Source organism: Diceros bicornis, chromosome 3 (assembly GCF_020826845.1).
Source record: "Diceros bicornis minor isolate mBicDic1 chromosome 3, mDicBic1.mat.cur, whole genome shotgun sequence".
NCBI classification, from domain to species: Eukaryota; Metazoa; Chordata; class Mammalia; order Perissodactyla; family Rhinocerotidae; genus Diceros; species Diceros bicornis.
Genome location: NC_080742.1, coordinates 13,034,779 through 13,047,467, shown reverse-complemented (window position 1 = coordinate 13,047,467; position 12,689 = coordinate 13,034,779). Strand labels below are relative to the sequence as shown.

At 40.1% G+C, this 12,689-nt stretch overlaps 1 protein-coding gene across 8 annotated transcripts in view; it reads right to left on the bottom strand.

Annotated features, from left to right (window-relative positions):
* SRPK2 (SRSF protein kinase 2) overlaps positions 1-12,689 on the bottom strand; it is a 228,973-nt gene that overhangs the window by 25,687 nt on the left and 190,597 nt on the right. For all 8 annotated transcript variants that reach the window (XM_058523749.1, XM_058523714.1, XM_058523730.1 and 5 more), the window contains 3 exons: positions 3,704-3,869; positions 2,194-2,219; positions 503-749 (listed from right to left, as the gene is read on the bottom strand). In XM_058523749.1, coding sequence (XP_058379732.1) covers positions 503-749; positions 2,194-2,219; positions 3,704-3,869 — 439 coding nt within the window. The remainder of the gene's footprint in view (positions 1-502; positions 750-2,193; positions 2,220-3,703; positions 3,870-12,689) is intronic.

Here is a 12,689-nt window from a genome sequence, read left to right as displayed (position 1 = left end):
TCGTGTTACTCAAAATGGCCCACAATTTAAAACTTACGAATTGTTTATTTCTGGAATTTTCCATTTAATATTTTCAGACCATGGTTAACCGTGGGTAACTGAAACCGGAGAAAGTGAAACTGCGGATAGAGGGGAACTACTGTATTTATGAGTTGCACTTCCATTTCTACCCTCTGCTCTACAATCTTCAGAAAAGATTTGTGGGTACATTACTGTTAGGTAAAATTACAAAATAAAGGACAACTATTAGCATGACAGAAACATGGTGTTTCTCAAACATTTTCCACTTTTTAAAAAACTATTTTGAAATATTAACATATTTCTGGCATACATGTTACAAATGAACTAACAGACTGTTCCCCATATTCCCGAAAAGGGAGTTGGAGAGAAGCATCCTCATATCTGAAGCAGCAGCACAAAGTCACCCTCTGTGATGACTTGGCGGGAACCTACAAGGAAGCTCCGGGACCCCTAGGCAGCCCTGCCTCCAGGCTTCACTGACCATTGTCATTTGCAGTCTCTCCCTCCGCTGCCTCCTCTAACTCTGCTGTTTTTAGTTTCACCTCTGGGCGGTATTCATCATCTTGCTCATTGGAAGGTACAGCTGATGTGACGTTTTCTTCTATTATTTTCCTTTCGGCTTCTCGCTCCAATTCTTCTATTTCCTGCAGGCGCTTTTCCAGTAACTCGGCCTGCCTTTTCTGCTTCTTCTTCAGTTTTTTCTTTTTGTTTTTAGATATTTTTCCTATCTACAACATGTTAAGAAAATACCACCGGTCAGTTTGCTTCTTTTTAAAGCACTACACAATAGTATCAGTGCTGGCAGCATGGCAAATACCAACAAATTCTGTTTTTTCAGGTCATATTCAATTAAAATCACATGCCCAGATGTGAGATCTACCTCACAGTTATGGCTACAGTAAAACCAGCAAAAAGAAACCATGCTAAAGTCAAGTAATAGGATTACTACTAGGTCTTGCGCTCAGAGGGATATAGCTTAAAACCAATGAGTCTTTTTCATTTAAACTCTAAAAAGAGCTAAATAGGCTGAGATACTCTTGCCTTTAAACAAGAAGCATCTCAAGCAAGTCTTATTTGCTCCTGCCTGTATACAAGGTAACAACGTCCCCTCTCCTTACTGTCTTACCCAACTGTCTGTCAAAAAAGAAATGGCTGCCAAAACAGGTGTATTTCCTTCCTTGTTGGTCAACAGCTCTGTCTGGGTCTCACACACTGAGCTGTTATCAACAGCCAAGACTGCATGAACTGTAAAAAATGAGCATACGAAGTAAAGGAAAAAAAGAAAAAGCCACGGTTTCAGTCTGCCTCCAATCTTGGCCATCTGACTTGGAAAGTCCTGGCAATGACAGCCTCCAGTCTTTCACAGAATCGCTAATCAAAACAAACTGCTCCAGCCACGCAGAACTATGGGAAATGACTGGGTGACGTCATTACCACAACACCCTCTTGTATGGGGACTTCCATTCCAAACTGAGGGCTGGTGGCAGCACTCGGAATTTCTGGACATTTCTTTTCAAATGCTTTCAGCTCACAAAGCTATTTCAAAATTTGCAGGTGACCCATCAACTATCTATCCTCTACTGGAGACAAGCCAAGTTGAAGTCTGCTGGGGTAGGAATTAATTCCAGCTTGTTTCATTGGACTGGACTTAGTGCTTTGACAGGACCACAAAATAGATAATATTCTTTCATATTTAACTACTGGCTAGGAAAAAATTAGAACAACAGCTTTAGAAAAACAGGTATATTGGAAACCAATGAGGAATAACGTAAAGTGTTTTTGGAATAACCACAGCTCAAACTCTCTATCACGTCATACTTCACCAGGCTCGGCCAACAGCACTCCAGAAAGTACACGAGGAAAATGGAGATCGAACGTGGAACAGCTCTAACTATTCCACCTCTAAAAACCACTTCAACTTACCAAAACAGTTAAGTCTTATATAGTCAAGGACACAGCATTTATCAACACGCCTGTCTTTTGTCTTTTACATTAACATGCATTAGAATGTCTGTGACTGAGGAAAAAAATGAAAAAATGTACAACCAATTCCCCCCAAAAACCCTTAAATGACAAACTGTTGCAGAAAGAGACTGATGTTACAATTTGAAAAGCTCAATAATGAACGGCCACTTTTGACAATGAAGGTGAAGTATATGTGTAAGTACTTACAGGTTTTTGCTGTGGAGCGGTACTCACTAAAACAAAATGAAACAAAATGACCGTTTAGAGGAAAACTGATACATATCTTTATGTAGGTAATCTGAACCGTAAAATGAAATAATTATTGCCTTTTAATGGCTATCTAACTTCAACAACTATTAAATATCAGAGCTTCTTAATCACAGAGATCTAAAGAAAGTTTATCCAGGGCCAGCGCCGTGGCTTAGCGGTTAAGCGCGCGCGCTCCGCTGCTGGCGGCCCGGGTTTGATCCCGGGTGCGCACAGACACACCGCTTCTCTGGCCATGCTGAGGCTACGTCCCACATACAGCAACTAGAAGGATGTGCAGCTATGACATACAACTATCTACTGGGGCTCTGGGGGAAAAAATAAATAAATAAAATTTAAAAAAAAATAGTAAAGTAGTTTAAAAAAAATAAAATAAATAAAGTTTATCCAACTCAAATGATTGGCTCTTAAAAGGCACAGCAGTAGTTGTTCAATATGGAGCCATTGCTCTTATTTATCTAAAATTATCCATTCACTTCAAAAACAGTCAATCCCAAAGCACTGACTGATAAGAAAATGAAGAGGAGTTCACAAATGCCAAATAGTCATCGAACCAAATTTGTTTTATAGACAATGAAATGAACAATTCAGATTAGAACATGTATATCTACATTTGAAAACTATTTAGCAGGTTTATACAACTAAAGTAAATCAAATACTGCAGCCAATATTCTAGAAATCAAATGACCAGAACCTGCCAGAGACAAAAGCTTGACGGACTGTGGTTCCATGATATGAAAAAAAAAAAAAAAAAAAAAAAAACAACAACAACAAAACTCTGATGGTAGAAAACAAGATCTGGAGGTGGAGCGTCTCCCAAGAGCCCGTCAGCCACAGGGCATTAGCCCTTCATCCACACGCCTGGGCACATGAGGGCACCATTACACAGAAAGAGGGTGAGAGCACAGTCAACACTTCACTGCACCATTACATTCTGTGAAAACCAGAAATAAAACTATACACGATGCCAATACTCAAGTCCCTTGGGCTTCTTCTCTCACCCTTGGGTCTTTTGTAACTGATTCCAAATCTACCAGTTAGATTCAAATTGATGTAGCTATGTTAACTGGAGACTAGGAAGCATTCCAATAAGCCTGAAGCTAGAAAAAGATTCTGATGACTACAGGTCAGCTACATGAAACCTGTTAGTTACTACATGCTTCTCTGCAGAGAAATGGGCAACACAATAAAATGTTCAAATGTAGACGAAGCAGCAGGTAAGAATTAAATGACCTTTTAAGGGAGGACAAAGGTAAGTAATTCAAATATTAAGGTATAATTTAACTGGGGCATCGTCCTTCTCAAGAAAAAAAATCTAGTTATTTCTAGCAATCAGGCTCTTACAAAAGTTCCTAATATGTACGTGCTTGATTCAACTGCCTTCAATGTGCAACTCTGCAGGCTCTCAATGTCCCCAAACAGAGTGAAACAAAGCTGCTCAGCTCCTCACCTGCAGACCCCGAAGGAGGAGGAGCACCAGCTTTCTGCCACTCAGTGGCCTCTGCTGCCATTCTTCTCACATATGCGTCATCCACACACATCAAGATGTTTTCCGGCTTTATGTCAGTATGAATGATCTTGCACTTACTGTGCAGATAATCTAACCCCTGAAGGACCTGGTCACAGTAAAATCAAGAGAAGAAATGAGTTATTAATACCTTTATTATTCAACATTCAGAAAATAAGCAATATTATCACAAGGCACAACATTCAACAGACACAAAAGAGTATTTAGTAAAAATCTACCTCCTGCCCTGGCCCCCATGGGAACACAGCTCTTTCCCACAAGCAACTGATGTATGTCATTCTGGAGATAATTTATGTTCATGGAAGCAAATGCATCTCTCTATACACTTTTTTAATAACTTTATTGAGATGTAATTTACATACCATACAATTCACTCTTTTAAGTGTATAACCCAATGGTATTTAGATGTGCAACTATCACTACTATCTAATTTAGAACATTTTCATCACTCAAAAAAGAAACATTAGCAGTCACTCCCCATCTCTTCCAAACTCCTCCAGCCCTAAACAACCACTAATCTAACCTTCTCTATAGATTTGCCGATTCTGGACATTTTATATAAATGGAATCATACCAAGTGGTCTTTAGTAACTGACACAATGTTTTCAAGATTCATCCATGTGCAGCATGTATCAATACTTCATTTCTTTTAGCTGCCAAATAATGTTCCATTGGATATACCACATTCTGTTTAGCCATTCACTTGATGAACATTTGGGTTTTTTCCACTTTGGGGCTATTATAAATAACATTGCCATGAACATTCATGTACAAGTTTTTGTGTGGACATATGTTTTTATTTTTCTTGGGTATATACCTAGGAGTGCAATTGTTGGGTCATAAGGATATAAGCTTTATGTTTAGCTTTTTGATGAACTGCCAAACTATTTTTATACAGTGGCTGTACCATTTTACATTCCCACTAGCAACATCTGAAGGTTCCAATTTCTTCATCATGGCCAACGCTTGTTGTTATCTGTCTTTTTTATTTTAGTCACCCTAGTGGGTATAAAGTGTGTATCTTCATCATGGCCAACACTTGTTGTTATCTGTCTTTTTTATTTTAGTCACCCTAGTGGGTATAAAGTGTGTATGTCATTGATCCGCATTTCCATGATGGCTAATGATGTGCACGTATTTTTAACATTGCAGGAAAGGAGGATTAAACAGCCATGGTATCCAGACAATACTGTAGCACTGAACTAAAAAAAAACCGTTGAACCAAAATATCGATCATATATATTTAAAAAAAAACCCACAAAACATACAGAGTGCCAGTAATCTAAATAACAGGTCATTTTTTTCTGGAATTACTTCCATTAGAGAGGAATTCTTTCAATTCTTTCCATAAACAAAAATTATTTTAAAAAGAGAGATCATGTTCCTATACATTAGAAATTCCACATGCTCAATAAATATTAGCATCTAACAAATATCATCACTTAAACATTTTAAGGCATTTAGGGGTCTTTTCCACAATAGACAAGGAAGTGGGAAAAAGACAAGATATATAATATCATCCAACTCTGGAAAGTTCTCAATAAAAACCCGATGCTCCTATCTACCTAGAGTATCTGGCTAAACAACCTTAGCAAACGACACAGCTTTGGGAAGTGAGAGGACAGAGGTTTCAGAAGGAAAATGAAAACAGGAAGACCTGTCTCTTACACAGGATGAAAATTCCTACACTCATCTAAAATAACTTTTCCTAGGAAGTATTTTTACATGACTTCACTAACCAAGCATCAGTTGATTCTAGGTGTTTGACATACAGCAAAAACAAAGTTCCCTGTCTTCAAGGGGCTTGTACAGTCCTCATGTCCTCATAGAGCTTACTGTCTCATGCCAGGGGAGGGAAGGAATTGGGGAAAAAGAAACCAAGCTGAACCATGGGCACAGCAAACACAAATTTAACATGCTGATGAGTTTCTAGTAGATACCAGTAAAACGGACAGATATATAATAAGAGAAGGAAATATTTTTGACTTTTTACCTTAGAATATTTAATGTTATTAATATGTTTAAATTATGCAATTAGAATGTTTAAATCATGTTTAAAATATCAAAGGACCAATAGCAAAAAAGATATCATTATATATTTCTGTAAAGAATAAGATTATAATCTTGAAGGGAACACAATCCAATGGCCTGTATGTTATACACTGACATTCATGCGTTTTCTTTGTGCGAACTGAAATAATACATTGAATTTTTATATCTGAATAAGAAGGGAGAGTCTGAAAAGTACAAGAAATCAAGACAGGCACACTGATGATTTCCAGCCTATAGAAGTCAAAGAAACAAGATTTTCGAGAAACTCTGAACAGTTTAAAATTAAATTATTCCAATGAAATTTCATTTCAATGATCAAACATTAACTCAAAGTAAACATCAAGCATCTTTCCTAAAAGATCTTTTCAACACCATCTCATGCACAAGTCACCCTTATCTTCCCACCTTAGCTCTTTCACAGTTCTTAGGTTGTCTTACTAACCTAAGAGGCTACACAGGCGAGAGTTAATATGATTCAGCATTCAAATGTGTTAATATGAGTTCCCAAGGACAATGAGGCACTTGAGACCAGCAAAGTGTTCTCAGCAAGAATTTAAGGTTCCAGATTTTTAAAATATTGGCTATTGTACTCAACTGGGTTAACTTTCCTTAAGACGCACAGCTTGTAACGTCTGACAATGAACACAAACAACAGACTTTACCACTGGGACAAATTAAGTAAGTTAATTAAGATAATGCAAATCATTAAAGGAAAGTAAACAGTTAAGAGAGGCTGCACGGCGCAGTGTTCAAACACGACCTTGGGATTTACACTGCTCCTAAATTGTTGCTCAATCATTCATTCACTGGGCAAAGTACTTAAGCTGCCTGAGCTTCCATTTTCATATCTATAAAAGGAAGGGAAATATATCTATTCGAAATATGGTAAGAATTAGAAATAATCTATGGAAATCTCACAATAACAAGGTCTAGCTCACAAGAAGCTCAAAATAAGCGGTAGACTCAGAAGACTTATATTGACACTGACCAAATGACTGTAACTTTGCTAAGTCACTTATTAAATTTCTCTGGGTCTCACTTCTCCCATCTCTCATATGAATGGGCTCTACCTGATAACTTCTGTGGTACATCCCAGCAATAAAACTTTGATTCCATAATTTCTTTTAATTCTGGACTACTGTTTTTTAAAAAATCTTTAGCTGTAAGCTAAGAATGGTTTTATTTTCAAAAATATCATTTCTGTTCTCAGCCAGTGAAGTTTAAAGCAATAAAGCACCCCAGAATCCAGACTCAAACAATAATAAGGAGCAATCTTTCAAGCGTTTAGGCAGAATAACTGTGAGGATGCAAAAAAATAAAAATCAACAAATCAAGCTTCATGCCCAAGGATAGATCTCCCCTTGAGAATTCTTAAAAACAGAGTTAAAAGTAGCCTGTACTAATCTCCCCTCTGCTGCCTTCATTGGTCAAATCAGCATGTTTCTCTCTCTTGCCTAAAAAACACACTTGGCCTCATCAGCAGGAGGCAGCAGAGGCTGCAGAGATCCTTCGGCTGCCACCTGCTCAAACCTACAGCTGCCATGAAAGCTGCGATCAATCTACCCCAGATGGACCAGGACTGGGCTGCATCCCTCGCAGAGGAGCCTAGTCACACCGTGCAGGAGCAGGGGCCAGTTTTCTCCAGATGAGGGCAGGCCTGCAGGCAGCAGCAGTGCAGAAGTGAAGGCAGAGCCCAGGGCTGAGGGTGCGAGGCCCTGATTCTGGTTCAGGAACTAAAAGCTATGGCTCCGAGCAAGTCTCTTCTTTCCCTGACCTCAAGTTCAGCTGCAAAATAAGGGGCTTGGTCAAGGTGGTCTCTAAGGCTCCTTTCTATACCTCTATGAACCGTGCCAGAGATCGTCTATTACTTGTGTTAGCAACTTAAACCTGCTCCTCACCACAGCGGCTTGCTAAAATAGGTCCTGTCATCTTGCAGATATAAGAGGAGGAGTACGCTGAAAGTAACGCAGAGACTTCTCTAGAAGGCCTCCCCCAAGCCCTGCTCACCGCCTGCAGAGTGAAGCTTCCCTCAAATTCTAAACTGAAAAGAGAAAAAGAATGAGAGCAACTTTCCAAAGTATTTTCTGACTCAGGTCACAACGTGGGACTTTCTTCCTCCCCCACCGAAACAAGGACACAAGACCAGGAGACCTGGCCTGTCTCTCACTCTGGGGTAAGGCGTTGCTAACGCCGCACCAGGAGAGGCCTGACCGGTACCCGGATGGAGTGGCGGGGGTGGGCAGAGCAGATGGCCGCCCAGAGCAGGAGCCCTTCCCCGGATGCTGATTCCTCGTGGGTGTGCAGGAAACACCAGCCGGGCTCTCCTCAAGCCGAGAAACTGTCCTCCCAGGAAGCTCAGGCTCCCACTGGACTTCTTTGCATCCCTGAGACAGACATGAGGTTAACTCCTACGAACTGCTGCTGACACACCTGATGTTAATTAACTGAATGGAGAACGTGAGAAATGCGGGCTATACTGAAAGAGGACATGAACTAGACACACACCAGATGAAAGTTCCAGTGGATGCTGTCCTGATCCACTTTGTCCTCAAACAGCCTCAGCTCCTTGTTCCATCAACACTGACTAGTGAGAATCAATGAGAAAACCCAGCAGCTGGGCTTCCGAACGTGATCAGGACAAGAGGAGGCCACTGTGCCGAGCATTACGACCACAGAGAGCAATGAGGTAGGAGAGGATTCACTCCCTTGCAAGGGAGCAACTCCACCCTATTTCTGAGCTGAAGATCCAACATCCTGAGGAGATTCCAAGTTAGTACAGAATCATATGTACCACCACACGGAACAAATCCAAAATATAAACATGCTCACCAATTTAAAATTATTCTTCTGGGCTGAAATTGAACAATACTGGCTCGATCATAATGAACTAGGACCAGTGAAATAATTCAAATGGTAAATAAACACTAAATGTAGACAAAATCATTCAATGATAACAGGTGAGCCAGCCTGCCCAAGCAGGGCCACGGCTCTTGGGACCGCAGGGTCCTCTGCCCCAAAGGTGGGTCTGAAAAAGCACTGCATTCTAAAAGTCCCCCTAGCTTACATATTGCAGCACATACTACAAATGACAAATGACCTCAAATAAAATCTAATAGCTATACTTTTAAACAATCTAATTGTATGCTGCACTATGAAGGCAAAAGAAAACTACCACAAACAAAGACATGAATGCACTTTTGTGTGTGTGTGTGTGTGTGTGTGTGTGTGAGGAAGACTGGCTCTGAGTGAACGTCCATTGCCAATCCCTCCTCTTTTTGCTGAGGAAGATTAGCCCTGAGCTAACATCTGTGCCCATATTCCTCTATTTTGTATGTGGGATGCCCCAACAGCATGGCTTGATGAGCGCTGCGTAGGTCCACGCCTGGGTTCTGAACCTGAAAACCCCGGGCCACCAAAGCAGAGCGTGCAAACTTAACCACTATGCCACCGGGCCAACTCCATGAATGCACACTTTTCATAAAGACAGGCTATAATCTAAAACGCTCCCAAATCTTTCCATAGACATTTCACACTACCCTGCAGTGAGAGCATGGATTGTGTAGTTACACCACCTGGATTCAAATCTTAGTTCCCCCGCAGTAACCGAGGGACCTGGGGGAGATTCTTATCCTCTCTGTGCAATGCCTTCTGTAGAGATGACAACATCCCTGGCCTCCTAAGGTTGTGGTGAGGACCATGCAGCATAATACAAATAAAGCACCTAAAACTGTGAACGCTCACTAAAACACTTACTCAAGTGAGGGCCTGAGAGAGCAGAATGTGTAACAATCATGAAAACAGGAAAGAGTAATAATAATTTAAAATCCAATTTAAAAAAGCTATAACTGCTAGTCTTTCCAGTGTTGTAGCAAAGTCACCAAAATCAGGGCCTTGCCCTTACCACGCTTCATTTAATGGCAAGCAGCCATTTCTTTACAAGGTTTCTGGAAAGGGCAAAATTAAACCATAAAGTTTCAAAAGTAAAATGCCAGCTACCCTTTCAATTGCATAAGAAAGTCAAAACCACGTTTAAAGAACAGCAATGGTGTTTAAAAAAAACCATCACCTGTGGTACATCTTTAATGCACCACAAATAACAAATACTGCCAACACAAGCACCCTTTCTCTTCTTTTGGATTTAGAAATAAGAGCTAGACATAAAATAGACCTCAATAAAGCTGACTTAAAAAGAAAAAAGAAATGAAAGCTGGGGGGTGAACAGACAACCAGAAGACTCCACCCTTGAGGCCAGAGAAGCAGCCTGGGGGCGGCTGCACATGGCGTCCTCACCACCATCATCAAAAGCCACCAGGATGGCCCTTCTCTTACCCAACACAAGGTCACCATGGCTAAATGAAGACAGCTAAGAACGGATCCAAGGATTGATACTTGGGCAAGGAAACCTTGAAAAAGCAATTGATTCGATTATGTAATTACTTTTAGGAAATAAACAAGTGGTAATGTTCATCTATGAACCTGTCAAATCACAGAAAGGTCAGCCATTTTGTAAAGAATAAGAAGAACATACATTTCTTTTTTCATTTAAGAAAAGAAACCTATCAAAAACATTTCTTTACCACCTACTACATAAAGGAAGCTACAAAGAGATGTGGAACTCACAACACATAGTCCATAACTCTGAGGTGATCACAACGCAGTTAGGGAGACATGATGGCTGCTTTGTGCTAGTCACTATGCTGGATGCTTTATCAGGAGTCTCTCAGTATTAATCTCCAAAATAAAGCCACAAATTACATATTACCATCCTGATTTTACAAATGAGGAAACAGATTCACAGCAGTTAAGTAATTTGACAACGGTCACAAAATAGTAAGGGCCAAAGTTAAAATTTGAAATTAAGTCTACTGCCAAGGCCTGTATCCACTGGACTTTGCTCTATTCCAGTGGTTCTCACTGAGAGAGAATTTTGCCTCCTTGGGGACACGTGACAAGTTCAGAGACATTTTTAATTGTCACAACTGGTGAGGTGGTGGCTGATACAGGCCACCTAGTGGGTAGAGACCAGAAATGCTGCTAAACACCCTACAATACACAGCACAGGGCCCTACAACAAAGAACATCCAGTCCAAAATGTCAACAGTGCTGGGGTCGAGAAGCTTTGGCCTATCCTATAAGACCCTGCAATCCTTAGGAAAAGCCAAATGCAGGCTGCAGGAAGCCTTGTCACAGAGGTGGGAGTTTGGTTGAGTCTTTAAAAACATGGGTAGACAAGAAAGGATGGTATTTTCGGCACCCTGGACAAAAGAAACGATCAAAGATGTGAAGCTAAAAAACGGCAAGGTGAGTACTTTCTCTAAAATACCACCTACAAAATGAAACTAGTAAAAATTTATGAATAAAAATTCTGGTAAATCGGCATGTATTTATAAATGCTTGGGACACTAGTGAATATTCATAAGAAACTGGTAACTTGGTTGACTCCAGGAGGGAAACTGGGTACACAAAGGACATACATTTTAGAATATCTATGCATATTACCTATTTAAAAGATTAATTAATGTGAAAAAAATTTACCTCCCAAGTAACAGGAGCCGGATCAAGGTTTATAAGGGGAAATATGGACTGACACCAGATGGCAGAACTTAAACAGGTTCATAGGAAGAACAGTGATTTAACTTTTAGTGGACAAAGGGCAAGCACAATTTCAAGGACATGATAGGCTGCTTGGCAAAATGGTAAAAGCATGAGTTCTGAAGCCTGACTACCTGGTTTGAATTCCTGCTCCACCATTTACTACTTTTTAAGTTACTTCCTGACTAGGGGCAAGTTACTTAACCTCTCTGTCCCTCAGTTCCTCTTCCATAAAATTGAGAGAGTAAAAATACCTCTTTTCATAGAGTTACTGTGAGGATTTAAAGAACTAAAATTTGCAAAGTACTCAGAACCGTGCCCAGTGCATAGTAAGCACTGAATAAATATTTGTAATTATTAAGAGTAGTATCCCTTTACATCTTAACAATAAGGAAGGCACATTATTCTCCTTTTATTCATGACGAAATTATGGCTTAAGGACATTAAGTAACTTGGCCAAAGTCCTTAGCTAGAGTAGGGTATATTTAACACCAAAACCCAAGCTCTTTACTACACATACTGCTTCATGAAAGCCAACGATAAGGCAATGGAAAGCCACTAAAGGTTTCTAAATGGGGAATATGAATCATTAAAGAAAGTCTTTCTTAGCAAGGTAACTGCCAATGGAAAGGAGAATAACCTGGAATAGGGAAGTGGAAATAAGATGGGCCGGACTCCGGGGGAGTAGAGAGAAGCCTGTGAAAGGTACCAGCTGGAGCAGACAAGGGCCTGAACTAAGGATGGAGGCCCTGGAAATGGAAATGACATCAAGAGTAAAAGGCACAGCACTGGAGGGACCAAGGGCTCAGTGACTGGTGAGCATAGCAAGTGACAGGGCAACAGGGACGACTGAAATGCCGTGAAGTAATTACAAGAAGGTGAAGGAGGCCACACAGTGAGAGTGGTGGAAAGCTGGTCTGCCTCAGCTGCTCCGGGACGTGATGGAACTGTGTAGGTCTACTGATAAAAGATCTTCCGAGTGTCCCTAAGAGTCAGGAATACTGAACCCATAGGCTAAATCAAAGGAAAGGAAGGGAAATTCAGGTATACAGATTATTAACTGCGACACATAACAATTTACTACTTTGAAAGCTATAAGTTTAAGGAAAAAATCCAGATTCCATGATAATATTTTTCTTAAATAAAATTAAAGATGGGTTCACACTAAAACAAAACTTCTACTAATACTGCCTATAAGATCTAAGTATAAACCACATAAAAACAAACTTTCATCCTGAAATTTTTCTAAACCAATAAAATACTA